At 39.3% G+C, this 21,369-nt stretch overlaps 1 protein-coding gene across 1 annotated transcript in view; it reads right to left on the bottom strand.

The window, feature by feature from the left end:
- The window catches only part of LOC126263663 (meckelin), a 206,375-nt gene that overhangs the window by 23,426 nt on the left and 161,580 nt on the right, over positions 1 to 21,369 (bottom strand). Inside the window, exons 13-14 of the mRNA XM_049960771.1 lie at positions 8,750 to 8,878; positions 8,491 to 8,593 (exon numbers count right to left, since the gene is read on the bottom strand). Of these exons, the coding sequence (XP_049816728.1) occupies positions 8,491 to 8,593; positions 8,750 to 8,878 (232 nt within the window). The remainder of the gene's footprint in view (positions 1 to 8,490; positions 8,594 to 8,749; positions 8,879 to 21,369) is intronic.

Here is a 21,369-nt window from a genome sequence, read left to right on the forward strand (position 1 = left end):
GGTCAAACATAGATTTTGGAATTACGAACAACTATGTTTTTCAACAGTGAGTAACCTAAAATAAAGAATTAACTTTCTATGTCCTCGCCACCAAGAAATCATCAATCTAGTCACAAATTTCACTTAATACGCCATATGTTCATACTTTTGAGAATACGTGTATGTGTGGTGCTGAGCCAAATGCCTTTCAGAAGTCAAGAAACAAAGCATCTACCAGACTGTCTTGATCCATGGCTTTTAAGATATCATGTGAGAAAAGCAGGAGTTTGGTTTCACATGACTGATGTTTTCGGAATCCATACTGGCTGGCTTGAAGGGGGTCATCCTGACCAGGATACCTCAGAATACGTTTGGATGTTACGGATATTGGATGGTAGTTTTGTGGATCACCTCTTCTGCCCTATTTGTAAAAACGTATGACCTGTGCGTTCTTCCATCCACTGGGCACAGTTTTTTGTTCCAGGCATCTTCAGTGTATTATGGTTACAAGAGCCACAAATTTGCTACAGAATCTGATATCAGTTCCATCAGGCCCTGGAGCTTTGTTTAATTTCAACAATTTTACTGGTTCTGAACAATGTGTGATAGTGAATTGTGTTGTGACTCGCCCATCTTTCAAAGTGCCACCACGCAGTGACGTGCGTCCTCTACATGCGGCACTGTCTGCCAGCCAAGCAGCAGCAGTGCCACCTAAGCGGCCAGACAGACAGTGGCTGCTAGACTCGGACTCAGTTATGATTTGACTGTTAAAGTGTACACACGTTTTACTCCGTTTACTTTATCTGTGACTTTCATGTATTGCGTCTTCCTTGAAATATATTTGTTCAACTTGAAGTTATAACAATTGGCGACGAGGATGGGGTTTTTCTTTTCCATCGTTGACCCACATGTTTCCATGGCTACTTTAGAGCAACTATTGCAAAGTCTCATAGGACAGCAAACGCTTCTCGCAAATGCGATTCGTGATTTCGTCGCGGCATCAAATGCGGAGCGTTTCTCATCATTGTCTCTACCTCCTTTTCCTCCTTACAACGAGATGGCGGAAGACTGGTCTGATTATGAAAAATGTCTTTGACAGCACTTCTTGGCATTTCATGCCGCGGACGAACAAACATGTAAGTCTCTGTTCCTTTCATGGATTTCACCTCAAATGTATCAGTTGCTGTTGCAAGTGGCTCCTTTGAAAGATCCTGCGTCTTTGTCCTTTGCTGAAATGTGCTCACTTCTGTCCGTCTATTTTCAAAAGCAAACGCATGTAGTAGCCTCTCGTGTTGCCTTTTATCGTTGTCAAAAACAACCGAATCAATCCTATCGCGCTCGGGCTGCTGAACTTCATGGCCTCAGTAGAAAGTGTCAATTTGTTACTGAAGTTCACAAAGAATCCTACGCCAATTCCATGGTATGCGATGCTATTATCCGATCGGCGCCCGACAAAGAAGTTAGGCAACGTGCCCTTCAGTTGGCAAATCCGACTCTAGATGAAGTCCTATCCATCGCTCAATCTTTTGAAATTTCTCGCACCACTGGAGCGCAAATAGAGGCACGGGGCGACGTTGGGGAAATACAACCTCTGTGCGATGTTGACGAAGCGTGTGGCGTGTCCCCACCGGCCGATGTGGCCGCAGTATGCTCCCAAGCACAGCCTCAGCCTGACCGTAAACAAACCTCTAAGAAACTGCAGCAAAACCCACGGCAACTTCCTTCACGTCCGCAGTGTTTTACGAAACATTCACAAGAAGATTGTCCACAACTTTGGGCTGTGTGTCACAAATGCAAAAAAAAAGGGTCATGTGTCGTCCGTTTGCAAATCCGACCGCATACATGATGTTCATGAAGAAATGGAGAGCTGTATCAAATCAGTCTTCAGACAGAAGACCACAATAATAACAACACAAGAAGCAGGAAACATATTGTTTCATTCCTAGCATACATATCTTCATATTACACCAAAAATGTAATTGTTATGCATACACCTTAATCCATGATGCTTTACAACATATTCCACATAAAGAAACACAGCAGTAAGTAATGAGGCTACCAGACCTATTTTTAAACCAAACAAGCATTTGCTATGGCACAAGCTACTGATCAGCAGCTGCAAGAGGATATGGTTGTTTCAGAAGTGAACCATATCCCACAGTTTCATGCATACAATTCCTAGCTAGACATTTGAGAACAAATAGGGTGGTGTGCATCATATCCACAACCAGCACCATGCAACAACCAAATAGTACAACTTCGTCCAATCCCATAGTATCAGCTAAAATACTATACCCTACCCCCTCACCACACACTCTCCAACATCTAACTCTATGTTATGAAATTCCATCTAATTACTGATCATAAACATCTAAGTAGTTATTTTTGGGTTGTGCAGAACAATCCTTGGGTATGCAGCACAGTGCCTAAAGTGTCCTTTAGTGCATACAACCATTAGATTCATAAGAAATACATTTCAAAACATGCTATTTTCCCAGTTATTGATGGATCCTGACCATGACTTCAACAAAGATGGGACAGTATACTTCTAACTAGATAAGGATATTAGTTAATTAATAGTGCTTTTCCAAAAATGTAACAATCACAGAATTCACAGAGTGTGATTCTCTGCTCACATGGTAAATTCCCAGTGACCCTGTAATATGAATTCTCTTGCACAAAACATGTCCTACAAATGGCAAAAGGGAACTGGTGATAAACATCAAAGCAGACTAACAGTGAATGGCCATTCTCCTGTACAGATGACTGCAGGTTTGCTGCCACTTTTGCATAAAGGGCACACAAAGATAACATGCACAAAAAACAGTAGCTCACTGACATGTGTACTGTCCAGAAAAATGGTACACACTTGTGAAGTATGTGTGGAAAATCATGTACCACCACAATCAGTGTTTACTCAATGGCATGGAATCATGGAAATGACTCCATATTGTTGGAAAAAGTTAATTATTTCCACTTACAACAAGTTATGCAGAGATGAAGAAATGAAGAGTTGCATCAAATCTGCCTTCAGACAGAAGACCACAACAATCATTCCTAAAACAAATTTACCTAGTTTTGATGGATTATCAAACAATCCCTATGTCACGAATTAGAATACAACAGCACAAGCTACCATAAAAGCCTTTCCATTTTTTCCCTCACAGGAGAAAACAGTCCTCAAATCAAAGCAGTTCAAGAAATTCTGCTAGCTAAAAAGAGTAGCTCACATCTCATCAGTCCCATTCAATCCACAAAGATACAGAGAAGCTGAATACCTTGTTCAGACTTTCAAATCACAAATTCAGAGATTTTAACTGAAACATCACCTACTGAACTGACTTTCACTCTTTTCCTAAGAGTGTACAGGATCATAACAACCAAAGGGAAGATTCATGTGAAAGTCACTAGCAATCCCAAAAAATCCCAAAAATCCTCTGTTAGGCTCACACCACTGCAGCAGGTTCCACTGATTAGGTTTCCCACCATCATTGAAGACAATATAGAGCTACCACTGATGCCAAAAGGTCAGAAAACCAAGTCACCTCCAAATACATTGTCACCTCTGAAGGCTTGGCAAAACAGATGCTGCCACTAAGCCACACGTCAGTCCAGGTGGTAGCTTGGTAGAGTCTACATCTCAGAAGCATCTCAGTGCTTTGAGCCCTGCGCGTTAACTTCTCTCTCTCTCTCTCTCTCTCTCTCTCTCTCTCTCTCTCCTCTTTTTTAAAGAAGGGGAAGGGGGAATGTATATGACTGGATAGCAACAGAAGAGGCAGAGCAAAGAAAATGCTAAGCCATCAACTAAAGATGGCACAGCCCTTCAATTGGACTTCATTAGTGGATGCTCATAATAATCTCATTATGCTTTCTATTTATGACTGTTTACAATACCAATTGACTCCCTACCAACACTTTGGAACTTTAACAGTTATTGCATTTGTGTCTTGTGCAGCAAATGGTGTGTGTTCCATAAATAACTGTTCACACGGTTACAAAAGAGAAAGCCAGTAAATGTTATAACAAAATCAAATAATTTGGGAGATGGCTAAGGATGCTAGTGAAGTTAGCCAGAAGGAATAGGTTCTGCAGCATGAAGACAGATAAGTAATAACGAGAAACGTGTTGATGCTGCTGAAAGGGAAACAGAAGAAGAGGATTTTAAGATAAAAATATGTTAGAATCCGGGAGGTTTATGCAAATGCAAAAGCAAATAGATTCTGTAACACTGTGATAGAACCATCACTAATCAACTGAGGAGGAAATTTATTTGTAACCAATCACAGTGAATCGATTGAAGTGGAAGACAATGTGTGTCTATGAAAACTCCTGAAGAAATGTATCTCAATCACTATACAGAACTCATAGATATTTATCATGTGCTACATTACTATGAAGTTGAAGCTATAAGATGGAATATGCAGAAACACAAAGTGCTAATAAGTTACAAACTGTATGAGCAATCATGTCTTGAACAAGATAAATAGCAGAAGCAAACTGAAATATAAGTTTCACTGCTGAATGAATATGAGAATAATATAACTGAATTTATGGACTCCTAAAACTTGGAGAATAGATATTTAAACTATTTGCTACCAGAAGGAGGTGCATCACCAGTTCTTATAAGAAAAACCCCTGAAAAAGAACAGTAAAATTTTCTACAACATTCTATGCACAAGTCTGGAGCAGTAGTAAAACTAATGAATCCAGTGGATCAAAGCACAAAGTAAGGACAGATCAGTGAAAAAGAGATCATGAAAATGAGGTCTGCGCAAACTGCACGACACAGACTCATCAAGAAAATCTCAGTAGCAAAGAAGCACAAAGAGAAAGTGGTATAAAATGAAAGATGGGCACAATTACACACATAACTATGACAATAAACAATGAAAGAATACTTTCATATGCTGTAAACATCAGGTATCACTGACATCCCAAAATCATATCAACCAAGCAAAGAACATACAAATGCATAAAAGAAACACGGTGAGGGAGGAAAAAAAAATGACAGGGGAGAAGAAGACTATGAGGAAGACAAGGGAAACAGAGTGAAGATGACTGTAATTAATGTACAAAGGTTGAAACTTAAATAGTGGCAATTATTTATTTACAACTTATACAAAACAGATACATGTTTCAAGTTTTACTGTCCTTCAGAGTAGTCACCAGCACTGTGTGTATAGCCTGTTGATAGAAATGTGGAAGTTGTAGGATGCCCCTAGCAGTGCTCGTCATGTTGATAATTTGAGTGGAGTGGTCTATTGCCCAACAAATCTCTGTAACAATTCTGAAGCAATAGCAATGAAGTGCTTCCTTCATCTTATGGATAAAACTGAAGTCACAAGGGGTTAATTCCAGGGAGTGTAGTGGGTGGTACAGCACTTCCCAGACCCATCGATTGAACAAACCACTAACAACTTGTGCAAATATGCACCCGAGCATTGTCCAGCAAAATGATGAGCAGGTCCTGCAGAAAGTGTTACCACTTCTTTCTTTAAGCTGGTTGCAGGCTGTGTTCCAAAAATGAACTGCTTAGAGAGAGAAGCGGCAACACTTTCTGCAGGACCTGCCCAACATTTTGCAGGACAATGCTCAGGTGTATAATGGTGCAAGATGTAACTGATTTGCTCAGTCAATGAGGCTTGGAAGTGCTGTACCACCCAGCAGAGTCCCTGAACTTAAGCCCTTGTGACTTCAACTTCATTACTAAGATGAAGGAAGCACTTCATGTTATTCGCTTCAAAATTGTTACAGAGACTCATAGGCCAATAGACCGCTCCACTCAAACTATCGATACAACTGGGACTGCTGAGGGTATCCTACAACTTCCTTATCACTGGAAACGAATTATACACAATGATAGTGACTACTTTGAAGAACAGTAAAACATTGAAACATGTGTCTATTTTGTACAAGTTGTAAACAAATAGTTGGCACTACTAAAGTTCCAACCCTCATGCATAGTAGATAACAAAAAACATTGTACAGATGCCTTCTGTTAGAAGACTGGTTTGAACACCACACTTCTGGGCATCATCCTGGTAGAGGTGGTATGCCACTATCTTCTTCCAACCTCTGAACAGACATATCCAGGAACTTGCAGGTGAACCTAAAGTTTAACACGGACTCCAAACCATGGTGCAACCCACCATTTTTCTCATCAACAAATGTTATCAGAGGTGCAAGAATTGATAAGTGGCAGATAAAACTCCTAGGACTGAACCAATATCAAATCAAAACTCTTTAAATACATATCTACATTTAGATCTACATCGATACTCTGCAATCCACCATATGGCATGTGACAGAAGGTACCCCGTACTACTACCAGTCATTTCCTTTCCTGTTCCACTCACAAATACGATGAGGGAGAAATAACTAACTATATGCCCATGTTGGAGCCCTAATTTCTTGTGTCTTATATTTGTGTTCCTTACACATAATGTATGTTGGAGGCAACAGAACTGTTCTGCAGTCAGCTTCAAATGTTGGTTCACTAATTTTTTTTCTCAATAGAGTTCCTCAAAAAGAAAGTTACCTTCCCTCCAGGGATTCTCATTTGAATTCCCAAAGCATCTCTGTAATACTAGTGTGTTGTCTGAACCTAGTGGTAACAAACCTAGCAGCCCACCTCTGAATTACTTCGATGTTTTCCTTTAACAGAGCCCGGTATGGGTCCCAAACACTCAAGCAGTACTCAAGAACAGGTTGAACTGGCATTCTATATATGGTCTCCTTTACAGATGAACCACTCTTCCCTAGAATTCTCCCAATAATTGGAAGTCGACCATTTGCCCTTCCTACTACAATCCTAACACTCTCGTTCCAATTCATATTGCTTTGCAGTGTTATGCCCAGATATTTAAATGATGTGACTGTGTCAAGCAGGACACTACTAATGCTGTATCTGAACATTATGGATTTGTTTTTCCTACTCATCTGCACTAACTTACATTTTTACACATTTAGAGCTAGCTGCCATTCATCATATTAACTAGAAATTTTGTCTAAGTCATCTTGTATCCTCCTACAGTCACTCATCAATGACACTTTACCATACACTACAGCGTCATCAGCAAACAAACACTGATTGCTGCCCACCCTGTCCACCAAACCATTTATAGAGAATTACAGCAGTCCTACCACACTTCTCTGGGGCACTTCTGATGATACCCTTTCTCTGATGAACATTCGTCGCCGAGGACACATATTGAGTTCTATAACTTAAGAAGTCCTTGTGTCACTCACATATCTTTCATCTTATTCCCTATGATTGTACCTCCTTTCACAGCCTGCAATGGGGCACAGTGTGAAACACTTTCTGGAAATCTAGAAGTGTGGAATCTGCCTGTTGCCTTTCATCCACAATCCGAAGTATAACATGTCAGGAAAGGGCAAGCTGAGTTTTCCATGAGTAATGCATCCTAAAACCATGCTGATTCGTGGACATAAGGTTCTCAGTCTCAAGAATATTTACTGTATTTGAACTGACAACACATTCAAGAATTCTGTAGCAAACCAATGTTAGGGATACTGGTATGTAATTTTGCCTGTCTGTTCTTTCGCCCTTCTTATACACAGGAGTCACCTGTGCTATTTCCAGTTGCTTGGGACATTGCGTGTGCGAGAGATTCATGACAAATGTGAGCTAAGTACTCTTTGAAAAACTTAATTGGGGTTCCATCCAGACCTGGTGACTTATTTGTAATCAACTCCTTCAGTCGTTTCTCCTGTGCCAGGGATCCTTATTACTGTCGTCCATATGGGAGTCTGTTCGATGGTCAAACAACGTTATGTTTGTATGATTCTCCTGTGTGAACGATTTCTTGAACATGAAACTTAAGACTTTGGCTTTCGTTTTTCTACCTTCAAATGCTACAGCAGACTGTTCAACAAGTGACTGGCTGGAAGCCTTAGACCAACTTAGCGATTTTACATAGAACCAGAATTTCCTCTGGTTCTCTGTCAGATCTTTTGCTAATGTATGACCATGGTAGTAGTTGTATGCTTCGTGCATAGATCTTTTCACAGATGCACATATCTCTAATAACCTTTGCCTGTCATCATTTGTAAGTTCTGTTGAACTGAGTGTGCAACAGCCTCTGCTTCCTCGCAGTTTCTGAATCTCGTTATTGAATCATGGTGGATCTTTTTCACCCTCAATCCACTTACTAGGCACAGTACACAGTCAGCTCCTTTACACTGAGTCAAAGCAGATAATAGTGACTGTATTTATGAATTTTAACTGTGTGTGATGATGCTAGACAATATGTTTTCTTTTCTTAAGGGCTGGAATATCTTTCAGTGGACACTTTCCAATGACTAGGGAGTATTTCTTTACCATTTCCTTTGGTTGTATTGTGCAGAAATGTACAAACCTGCAGCCTCCTCATGTAAGATAAATAATGAACAACTTAATGTAACTTCACCACAGAAGTAAAAACTGGTGAAATATTTCTGGGATTTCAACTCATAACAACAAAGACATCATATTTATCAAGAAACGTTTACCAGTATACAGGACTCCTTTGTCAGAATTCTCTGCAAATTCTATGTCCAGCAGGGCCTCCACAAACAATTTGTCTCTGATTTCATAGTCTAAGTCTTTCAAAGCCTGTAACAAGAACCAGATAAAATTAATAGTGAAACTGAAAATAAGAAACCAATGAATTTGCAGTGAGAACATAGCTAAAATACGATGATTTTTTTAAAAACTGTGGAAATTAAAAAAGCAGTTTGTATTATTAAAGACTACTACTGTAAAACTTACATGATCCAAAAATGCTGATAAAAATTTGTTCAGATTTTGATAAGCTTGTAGAATTCTTTCAGTGTTTCCAATTGGCATTTTTGTCCGAAGACCAGCAGCAGCAGATAACCGTTTGTTGGGTTGTATTACCTTTAAAAAACATTTAAAAATACATATGAATAATCTGATAACACAAAAAATTGATGTTGCAGCTGACTCAGCTATTTATGCAAAATGAAAATCAGGATTACTTTTTACTGAAACAAGTCTGGAATCTGGGATATGATTTTTTCATGTTGGCTTTTGGAATAAAATTCACAATTTCACTAATAGCTCTATTCTGTGAACTCTGAACATCCTGTCCAGTTTTAGGTTATTTTATTTATGTTCTCCAACTGTACCCTTGTCAGCATTTTTCACAATCTGCTTCCCTTGGCATAATGTTACACATTACTTGCTTATTTCGTAACACTTTAAGTTTTGAGGGACAACTGCAGCCGTAAGTAGACATCTTGAATCATAACCCCTTGGCTGCTTTTGTAATTTAAAAACTTGTTTCACAGCAGCCGAGTGGTTATTATTCAAGATGTCTACTTCTGGCTGTCAATGTCCATCATACAAGATAGTGTGTAATAAATTGCTTAGAAAGGCAACAAGGACATTTTGCAGGCTTTTGAATCTCAGCAAAGCACAAACTAAAATTAAGATGTAATCCGATGTGGCTTCTATGCTACAAAACAAAGCTTGAGATTTTATTGCGAATTGATGCGGCAAGAAAACCGAGAATGTTTTACATACAAAACCAGTTGTTAAATAAAGTATTTACAAGTGCAGCAAAACGTTTATAATTCAAGATGACTTTTAGCTTCATTCATTTCCTATCAGAAGCAACATGAAATCCAACAAATAATTGTACTTAATTACAGAAATCAACATCTACACTCACATTGATTAAGACAACTTTAACAGCTGAAACATTTTTGCAATTGTGTTCCACCACTGTCACTGACTAATCCATTGCTGGCAGTAGTAAGACACATTGTAAAATAAAAGAAACAATTTATTAAATTTTACAATAAGTCACAAGCAATAAGAAATTTTCAACCAAAGCTTAATATTTTTATGATTCTCCCAGTGTTATTTCCTTGTTCGCCATGTCACATTGCAGTTGTTTAAAAAATGCAACATTCATTCGGTTTCTTCAACCTGGGTGGATCTACAACTTTCATTTCCATTTAACTAAATTGTCTTTGGATCTCGTCACTTCAGTTCTCAGTTTTTTAGGACAACACTGATGTCCTGGAGTTATTTCTACAGCAGTTTACGTCCAGTCATTCATGTTTCCCAGATTTTCTTTCCATTGGCCCACATAAGCATTCTCTGGTATTTGTACAAGCTCTTTGGTGTTCTTCACAAAGCTCATCCTTAATTTGAGTCATGAACTGCAGTACATATACCTGTGCAGGGAACGGTTACAGTTTTTTGGGGCAAAGTTTTTCTTGATGGGTTTGAGACCATCAGTGATAATTCCGCAAGTGCTGTTTAGTGCAATATCAACCTTATTTGAATGGATTGACTGAACCCACATGGGAAGGAATATTCAGCTGCAGAGTAGCGCAGCTCAAAAGATGAAGTGCACATGATCGTGGGGTTTGCTACCCATGAAGATTTGAGCAGCTTTTTAAGTTATAGTGCATCTGGAATTGCAGTATCAAAATATCACAATGATTATTGGAGGTGCTGCACTCAGCCTCGTGATGCCAATTGAGGAGCTACTCGGCCGAATAGTAGCGGCTTTGGTCAAGAATACCATCATAACGACCAGGAGAGTGGTGTGCTGACCCCATGCCCCTCCTATCTGCATCCTCCTCTGAGGGTGACACGGCGGTCAGATGGTCCCGGTAGGCCACTCGTGGCCTGAAGATGGAGTGCTTTATTGGAGGTGCAATACCAATCAAGTGTGGATTCATTTAAGGTCCTGCATAGCTTCCAGCTTCTTTCTTTCACAGATGGACTGTATCAATTTGTGCCTTTGATTTATTGGAGGTGGTAGTGCCAGGGACCTTCAGTGGCATCCTCCTTCAAACCATAGCCATCCTCTCCCCCTCTTCTTCTTCTTCTTCTTCTTCTTCTTCTTCTTCTTCTAGTGCCATCACAGCTGCAGCACTTTTGCTTGACTGAAAAACAGCGTTCCCTGCTCATATGTAAAGTCCACATCAAGTTTCCAAGCCAAGATCTTCTTCTTCCTCATCCTTTTCTACCAGGTACCTTTCCCTGAAGAATGTTCTGCAGCCCTTTATACATGTTTCCATTTGTCACTGCATGTCCACTAGAGGATAACAGCTTCAGGATATGTTGGAACAAAGAGTAACCCTGTCAGTTTGTGTGACTTCAGGTGACAGCTGTGTACTGCACTACTGCCTAGAGAAACAGCACTGTTAGTATGAGGCTGGAGAGTTCAGTCAACTGTAGTATTCTCAATGACAATAACATGATGAGCACAAGTAAAATTGAGCAGCCAGTTTTTCTGTCTGTATGGGAAAATCTCTTTCTATTTGTGTGATGTGGTGAAGTTGCAAAGTGTTTAGTATGTAACAAAGAAGTATGGAGTATTAAGGGATGTAATTTATAACATCATTATTCTGTGTATCGCACACATGAATACAATAAATATCGGGAAGAAGTACATGACACAGTAATGTCAGAATTAAAGGAATATGTGATGTGGAGGACTATCAAAATAGTGAAGTGTCTGTCAGGCTGTGCTACAGAATAACTTTTCATGTAGTCAAGAAAGTAAGGCTGTTTACTGAAAGAGACTTTGCAAAAGAAGTGATTGTGATGGTCACTGAAGAAATTTGTCCATATTTGATAGAATACTTTAAAAGAATAAGTTTGCCTCTAAAACTATTATGCAACATATTTAGGACAAGCTTGCAGATGTCCCATAGGAACTAGGTAATACAACACAGAAGGCTGTACATTATTCCTTAGTTGTCAATGATAGTGATGACATATCAGATACTGTGTAATTATAAGGGGCAGTCAAATGAAAACGAAACTCCACCATAATACACAGTCCACTCGACAAGTGGCCCCAGTGTTGTTATGTTTCGATACTCTCACCACTGGGGTGAGGGAACAGCATAGTGCCACATCACAGGTGCAAGACATTTTTGGGTTATGACCTTGATAGCTGACAGTCTGGTCCAGTGTGTTCGTCCAGCTGTTAACAAGGAGGCAAGCAAATAAGAGCACAGAGCTGTGGTCCATTTTATGGTAGCTGAGGGTGCTGTAGTGCACAAAATTCATCTCCGCATGTCCACTGTGTACAGTGGACACTGCCTGTCCCTGACATGTGTGCACAAGTGGCTGAGGAGATTCCAGGAAGGGCATACATCACAGCGAGACAATCCGTGCTGAGGACATACCCATCAAGCCATTGCCCCTGATGTGATGGGGCACTTTGAAGGCCTTATCCAGGGCGACCGATGAATCACAGAAGATGAAAGTGATGTTTCAGTCAGCATTAGTCATGACTCCATGCATGCCATCACCAAAGACCAGTTGCATTACCACAAAATTTGCACAGAGTAAGTGCCACATCACCTTACAGAGAGACAAAAGACGAACAAAATGGCATCAAGTCTGAGTCATCCACTGCAGTACTATGAGGAAGAGCATGCATTTCTGTCCCCTGGTGCCACAATTTTGATCCCAAGGCACATGACAAAGCCAAAATTGCAAACATCATAAGTCTCCCCCCACCAAAGAAATCCAAAGCTGTAACCACATGATCCAGTAAGATCATGATGACCTCCTCCTTCGACTACAGCGGTCCTCTGCCCATTGAGTTCCTCTGGTGTGGAACCACAATTAACGCACAGCACTATGAAGACACTTTGCAGAAACAGCAACATGCCATAAAGTCAAAATGCCCAGAAATACTGTCAACAGACTCATGCTGTCGCGAAATAATGCCGACCCTCACACTGCTAATTGAATGAGGGCTATGCTTCAGCATTTTGGTTGGGAAACACTGCAACATCCTCCCTACAGCCCGGATCTTTCACAGTGTGATTTTCACTTCTTTGGCGACCTGAAGAAAGACGTGCATGCACACTGGTTTGAGTCAGATGAGAAAGTGCAACAGTGGGTGCGGATGTGGCTTCATCAGTGGCCAATTGCTTTCTATGAGACAGAAAATGATCATCTTGTCTCCCAGTAGGATAAATGTCATAATGCCTGTGGTGGTTACTTTTGAAGGGAACGATTCCATGATCTTGTTGTGGCGGGTGTTCAGTTTTCATGTGACAGTCCCTCGCAGCCATTTTCATTAGGGACATCACTGACAATCTGAACACCATAGAGGAATTATTGGATTTAGCTCCCCTTACGGGCACCACCACACAGCTGGACTTTACAAAGGTGCTGAAACAGCTGTTAAAAACACTGGCCAGAGTTGGAATATGCTTGTTTCTGTCCAACAGACAGGGCTCCATCTATGTTATTGTTAGTAATTTTGTCTGTCCTTGGTACTCCTGGCAATATCCTGTACAGCCACATCTCAAATGCCTCAACGCATTTGGCAAGTCATCTGTGTCAAAGTCTAGATCTCAGCTCCATAGAAATGGATGGAAACTATGTACCAATGTAGAAATTTTAATTTTGTTTCAATTAAGATGTGATGGCTCTTGAATACATTAGTCATTTAACAAAATGCTATGCTGGCTTCCTCAAAACAGTCTTTAATTTCTTGCAAGTTATGCCATTGGTTGTCAATGTAACTCCCCTGATATGGATTTTTGTTTACTTGACAAGAAATTTACCATTAGTATTGAGATGACAGTTTGCTATTTCTTGCTGATGACGATTAATTCTGCTTTATGCTGATTTCAAGGCCATAATGCTCACTAGTTTTATCGATCTGGGATACGAGGTGTTGAAGACTATTTAAGCCATCAGCAAATATTGCAGTATCATCAATGTAGCAAATATTCTTCAGATTTTCTCGATTTTAGAAAATTTTCCTCTTCATGATGAAATGAAATAGAAATTCTGACATCAGCTGCAATTAGGCAGTGAAATAAATTCAATAGTGACAAGTAAAAATTTGTACCAGATTGGGGTTTGAACCTAGATTTTCCACTTTACACAAACAGTTACCTTAACCACTTCGCCTATCTGAGCATGCTTCCTGTCCAACCCATATTCCCAACTTGTATGCTACTTACATATTGCCCCCTATCCATGATTCTCACTACTCGCAGACACACACTGATTCCCACAAGAGTTTAGAAGAGAGTGTGCATCTAAGTGAAAATGACCTCTAATGGCCGTCAAGGCATATATGTATTGTGTCTGTTATTTCAGATAAGTCCAGCACAAATTTTCACTTGTCACCAATGAATTCATTTCAATGCCCGAATGCAACCAATGTCAGAATCTCTGTTTCATTTCATCATGTATGTATACAGCTGTAGGATCAAGAATAGTGTCTTCTTTCAGAAATGTCCAAAAGAACAGACATCACATGTATCTAAATTCCTTCTTTGATATTTTCAAATATTGGTCCTCTAGATGAGTTCTCTCATCTGAAATTGGACTTGTTTGGTTCTATCAATAGCTCAAGATGAGTCAGGATTACACACTCAAAGGCTCTGTGGAGATTATATGGGATTAATTGGCCTACAGGTCTTAAAATTGTCAAAGTCTCTTCTGGATTTTTAATAGTGCAATTTGACATTGCCTGATACAGTTGCTGAATAACATAAAAACTTTTGACTTTGTCCTAAAAATTTTATCTGGCCCATATGTCATTAATTCCAGTGGTTTTGCCACATCTACAGCTGCTCACTGCTTCCTCAGTTCAGTATTTTTTCCTGCCATAAATGATTATGGGTATTTTTAATGGTCTTTCCTTTTTCACTCTTTCTGTTCAGAGCAAGCTGGAGAGCAGTTTTGTCTGTGGTGATATTTGAAATGTTCCTACTTTTTGGTGGGTCTTTATTTAAGTTCTTTAGTAAATGCTAAGCTTTTTGACTGCCATATCAATGGCATCTTCATTGACTACATCTGGTGCATTCCTTACAGCTACACAACAGACGGCACTTTTAAATATCACACCAGCACGCCGCTGGGTGATCTCACTTTTCCATTTCACACTGCCTCCGAGGGACGGGTGCCATGCATACATGCCAATAGAGGGCACAAAATTCACATGACCTCACTGTTTGTGACTCCAATTGGCCGACACATCTTTCTAAGCAGCCACACTCAAAGCTTCATCCAGAGACTCAATGAATCAACACACTTATCAACCTTAGTTCAGAAGAATGCAGTGAGGACAATACATAGACATAGCATGACACACTAAACTTTACTACATGTCAATGTTGTATCAGGATTCAAGACTTTTGTTTCTACAGAAGAATGCAGTGAGGATAATACGTTGACATAGCATGACACTACCAAACTTTACTATGTGTCAATGTTTTATCAGGAGTCAAGACTATTTGTTTCTATCAAGAACATTACTGTCACTATATATAACTCAGTGCCACAGAAAGTCCTACAGCTCAGTCAACTGAGTACCATGCAGGGAGACAGACATGTGCATATATCTGTGTGTGTGTGTGTGTGTGTGTGTGTGTGTGTGTGTGTGTGTGTGTGTGTGTGTGTGTGCGCGCGCGCACTTTTTCCTACAAGACTGAAAAAGGAAATGTATTTCGAAAGCTAGCCAAGCTCTGTACCTTTTATTTGTGTACCTATCGACGATGCAGCGCTTCTGTCTTTCAGTAAGCTGTCTCCCTGATTCCTAAATAATTTGTAATTCTCAAACAGAACTTTCCGTACATTGTTATGTATATATCAGTTATTAAATGTACATATTGTAAATAAATTATTAATATATTACCTTTTTGTAGGTGTCTGATTTTATGTATCGGCCCTTTCAAATACTGATACATCAGTCACTTTCCCTAGTTTACTATAAGTGGATAGATAAAAAGATCTACGCACCAAGCAGCAGCAGAAGAAAACACACATAAAAGTTAAGGAAATGTGCAATCTTTCAGAGCCATTGGCTCATTCTTCTGGCAGAAGGGTTGGAGGGAAAGGAAGAGGGATGAAGGAATAAGACTTGTGACGTTTAAGAAATGGGGGGGGGGGGGGGGGGGGAGGGTATCAAAAAGTTGGCCAGAACTCCAGAGCAAGAGAGACTTACAAGATAGGAGGGGAAGAAAAGACTGGTTGTTGGGGACTGCCTCACGTGCCTCACGGTAGGCACAACATGTGGTCAAACAAAGTGTGCATGACATCACGAGAATAGGCATGTCCACACACAAGCCACAAGTTGATGGCCAGGAACAACACAATCAAAATCAGTGTGCACAATTGCAAGGTCATCACCAATAAGTCCACTGGAGAGTATGTATTACACATCAGCAGTTAAGACAAATGAAGCCAAGATAGTCCACAGTAATCCTTACATCTGCTGCTGTTGCTCACCCACATCACCAGCTGTGAGCCGATGTATCACTCCATACCATGTCAAGTGACCTCACCAGTCATCTGTGTGTATCGATACATCTGGTAGGATTACAAGTGTAACTAGCTCAATATAATCTGTATTGGTACTGCCACTGTCTCTTGTCTGACAAAAATGGTACTTCAGTAGTACTCATGCAGTTCTCCACAAATGAGCTTTATTTCTGTGATTGTGAGTCACTTGTCAGATAGTTTCTATGCTTCTTCTCTACACGCAGTATATTGCATATTTCAGTAGCAAATATTCATGCTCATTACTTTGCTCTGGATGACAAAAGTTCCTCATTATTTATTGACATCATCATATAGCTGGTTTTACGAAAGACTGTTCTGGTGGTGCATTACTCCTGTGTTAGAGTTTTAGCTAGAGCGATAATCACTATCCAAGAGTCACCATACAAAGATTTTCTCTAATGCCTGTTCTTAAAATGGCCCAGCAAAGTAGCTAAGCAGCCCAGTAGGTTTGTAACAATTACCATTTTACCATGTTACTTCATTTGTTAATTCTTCTTTAGTCTAGAGGAATATGAGGTTTCAAAATTCTAGCATCATGCACTGTCCATTTATTTCAAATGAAAAACATAATATATATTTCACATCAAAAATTTTTAATCAAACAGAGATCCAACTCAACATTACTTTGGACTGTTTGAAATAGTACAAAGTTTCAAAAGCATAAGAACAAAGTAGTTTAAAACTTATTATTAATTCCTGACATAGCCTGGCTGGAGAAAAGTGATCTAAAAGTTATGTAAAAAGTTACAAAACATTAATAAAATCTTTAATAGTCAAGATTACAAGTGAAAAACACGAAATGATGACTAGTTTCAGCTGATTATACAGCCATCTTCAAATTGACTGTTAAAACATGTAGTATTTGCTCACGTGAGATCTGTCTCTTACATGACTGTCCACTGTGATGCTGACATCTTTGTATCTTAGCATCATTTTATAAGCAGACACTGCATGCTTTTATATTGGTCTGCAGGTAGTGAAATGCAATATAGATGGTTTTTGGTATAGTATCAATGTTACATTTCCTGAGTGCAATCTTTAACCTTCCGACATTTGATGTCAGTAGATCTACTTAGTAAAATTTCTCTTTATCACCATTCTTGACATTTGCTGAGGTGGCCCTGCTACTTAGTTCCACTACCCGTGTTAAAGCAGTTTTCAAGAGAGCATTAATTGTCTTCCAAGCTACTTGAATGACACAGATGATTGCACTTTAAACCTTCTGTATTAACACCTTCTGTATTAACACTTTCTGTAGCAAAAACACTGTCTATCAATATACAACCTTGGGTACAATGCAGGTTGACGGGTCTGTTTAAAACTTACATGGCTTGGATAAGATTAAGACAAGAAGTATTCTCTACACAAGCCAGTTCGACAGTCATTTTTCATTATGTTCATTGTAGCCATGCCCTTATCTTTAGTCTCCTTGTCTTCTAAACACCTTCAAACAAGGACGCCAAGGAAAAAACAGCCCCACACAGCATGTGAAAATGCCCACTCGCCATCCTGTCTTGTAGATGTGATGGGCTCAAGACATTCTCCCATCTGCACATATTGTAACAATGTCTTCCATAGTGGGATGTCCCAACAGTTACTTACTACAGAACATCACAAACATCTTTCACTGTTATGGAAAGCTGGAAGTGGGGTATGTCATTTCACAAAAATGTTAACACACGCTTCAGTGGCTCTATAATCAGCTGAAACTAGTCATCATTTAATGTTATTCACTTGTGACTCTGGCTATTAAAAGATTTTATTTAAAAAATGTTAAGTTTTATCAAAAACTGTTATATTCAAATAACCTGATTCCTATCCTCAAAAGGCTTTCATTAATATAATAATGATCAAGTTTCTATACAAACGTAAGGGCTCAATTTATATGGTAAATACAGTAAGCATTTATCTCTCAATTCTCGGGTGAAAATTTTCCATTTTATGTATTATAACTGACACTGGGAAGGCGTATGAAAAGGAAGCAGTGGTTGGGAATGGAGTGAGACAGGGTTGTAGCCTATCCCCGATGTTATTCAATCTGTATATTGAGCAAGCAATAAAGGAAACAAAAGAAAAGTTCGGAGTAGGTATTAAAATCCATGGAGAAGAAATAAAAACTTTGAGGTTCACCGATGACATTGTAATTCTGTCAGAGACAGCAAAGGACTTGGAAGAGCAGTTGAACGGAATGGACAGTGTCTTGAAAGGAGGGTATAAGATGAACATCAACAAAAGCAAAATGAGGATAATGGAATGTAGTCGAATTAAGTCGGGTGATGCTGAGGGTATTAGATTAGGAAATGAGACACTTAAAGTAGTAAAGGAGTTTTGCTATTTGGGGAATTTAAGGAGATGGAACCTGGATAAGCTGAATAAACCAGAGGTTGTAGAGAGTTTCAGGGAGATCATAAGGGAACAATTGACAGGAATGGGGGAAAATAAATACAGTAGAAGAAGAATGGGTAGCATTGAGGGATGAAGCAATGAAGGCAGCAGATGATCAAGTACGTAAAAAGACGAGGGCTAGTAGAAATATTGAATTTAACTGATGAAAGGAGAAAACAAAAAAATGCAGTAAATGAAGCAGGCAAAAAGGAATACAAACGTCTGAAAAATGAGATTTACAGGAACTGCAAAATGGCTAAGCAGGTATGGCTAGAGGACAAATGTAAGGATGTAGAGGCTTATCTCACTAGGGGTAAGACAGATACTGCCTACAGGAAAATTAAAGAGACCTGTGGAAAAAAGAGTACCACTTGTATGAATATCAAGAGCTCAGATGGAAACCCAGATCTAAGCAAAGAAGGGAAAGCAGAAAGGTGGAAGGAGTACATAGAGGGTCTATACAATAGTGATGTTCTTGAGGACAATATTATGGAAATGGAAGAGGATGTAGATGAAGATGAAATGGGAGATATGATACTGCGTGAAGAGTTTGACAGAGCACTGGAGGACATTAAGCCAAAACAAGGCCTCGGGAGTAGACAACATTCCATTACTACTGACAACCTTGGGAGAGCCAGGCCTAACAAAACTCTACCATCTAGTGAGCAAAATGTAGGTCTACGAGAAAGGTGAAATACCCTCCGACTTCAAGAAGAATATAATAATTCCAATCCCAAAGAAAGCAGGTGTTGACAGATGTGAAAATTACCGAACTATCAGTTAAATAAGCCATCACTGCAAAATACTAACGCGAATTCTTTACAGACAAATGGAAAAACTGGTAGAAGCCGACCTCGGGGAAGATCAGTTTGGATTCCGCAGAAATGTTGGAATACTTGAGGAAATACTGACCCTATGACTTATCTTAGAAAATAGATTAAGGAAAGGCAAACCTACATTTCTAGCATTTGTAGACTTAGAGAAAGCATTTGACAATGTTGACTGTGTAATGGATCTGGGATATGCGTTATTTTCTACCGGATTTGTTGATATCAAATATAATTAGGAAGGTTGTAAATGTTTTCTTATATTTTTGTCAGAATATTTTTTTGTGAATTGTAATTTGTCTTATTTTATGCTAATTTGCTTATATGTTCAAGAGTGACAGCATATTGATTAATATTAGCAGATGTGATGAAGAATATCAAAGAGACTGGTTACAAGTGGAATGGAACAATGTGCAGGTCGCTGTTATAATAATTTGCAAGTGAACAGGAAAAATTAATTATGTTATTATTTTTTTATATAAACATCAAGAAGGAACCACATTCGAAGAAATGGTATTTGAAGCAACAAAAATGAGACAAACGCATTGAACCAGGTCATTTCTGCAGCCGACAAAACACATTGTGGAATCATACTTTGACTAGACGACTGAAGCCAACACAAGAAGACAAATATCATCTTATAAACATTTCACGGAAAAGTGAGTACTGTCACGAAATATGCTAAATTCAAGTATATAAAAATAGTGAGCATATTTCAGCTTGAATACTCTCTTTCAAATTCTAAAGGTGGCAGGGGTAAAATACAAGGAGCGAAAGGCTATTTACAATTTGTATAGAAACCAGATGGCAGTTATAAGAGTCAAGGGGCATGAAAGGGAAGCAGTGGTTGGGAAGGGAGTGAGACAGGTTGTAGCCTATCCCCGATGTTATTCAATCTGTATATTGAGCAAGCAGTAAAGGAAACAAAAGAAAAATTCGGAGTAGGTATTAAAATCCATGGAGAAGAAATAAAAACTTTGAGGTTCACCGATGACATGGTAATTCTGTCAGAGACAGCAAAGGACTTGGAAGAGCAGTTGAAAGGAATGGACAGTGTCTTGAAAGGAGGATATAAGATGAACATCAACAAAAGCAAAATGAGGATAATGGAATGTAGTCGAATTAAATCGGGTGATGCTGAGGGAATTAGATTAGGAAATGAGACACTTAAAGTAGTAAAGGAGTTTTGCTATTTGGGGAGCAAAATAACTGATGATGGTCAAAGTAGAGAGGATATAAAATGTAGACTGGCAATGGCAAGGAAAGCGTTTCTGAAGAAGAGAAATTTGTTAACATCGAGTATAGATTTAAATGTCAGGAAGTCGTTTCTGAAAGTATTTGTATGGAGTGTAGCTATGTATGGAAGTGAAACATGGACGATAAATAGTTTGGACAAGAAGAGAATAGAAGCTTTCCAAATGTGATGCTACAGAAGAATGCTGGGTAGATCACATAACTAATGAGGAGGGGAGGATTGGGGAGAAGAGGAGTTTGTGGCACAACTTGACAAGAAGAAGGGACCGGTTGGTAGGACATGTTCTGAGGCATCAAGGGATCACAAATTTAGCATTGGAGGGCAGCGTGTAGGGTAAAAATCGTAGAGGGAGGCCAAGAGATGAATACACTAAACAGATTCAGAAGGATGTAGGTTGCAGTAAGTACTGGGAGATGAAGAAGCTTGCACAGGATAGAGTAGCATGGAGAGCTGCATCAAACCAGTCTCAGGACTGAAGACCGCAACAACAACAACTAATCTATGGGACCACTGGGGGGAAGGTACAAAGGAAACAGGTTTCGCATCTAGTAGATGAAGTGGTACTAATAAATTCACGCCCACGATGTGGAAAGGGCTTCTTACAAAGCTGA

This window comes from Schistocerca nitens, chromosome 6, assembly GCF_023898315.1.
Source record: "Schistocerca nitens isolate TAMUIC-IGC-003100 chromosome 6, iqSchNite1.1, whole genome shotgun sequence".
NCBI classification, from domain to species: Eukaryota; Metazoa; Arthropoda; class Insecta; order Orthoptera; family Acrididae; genus Schistocerca; species Schistocerca nitens.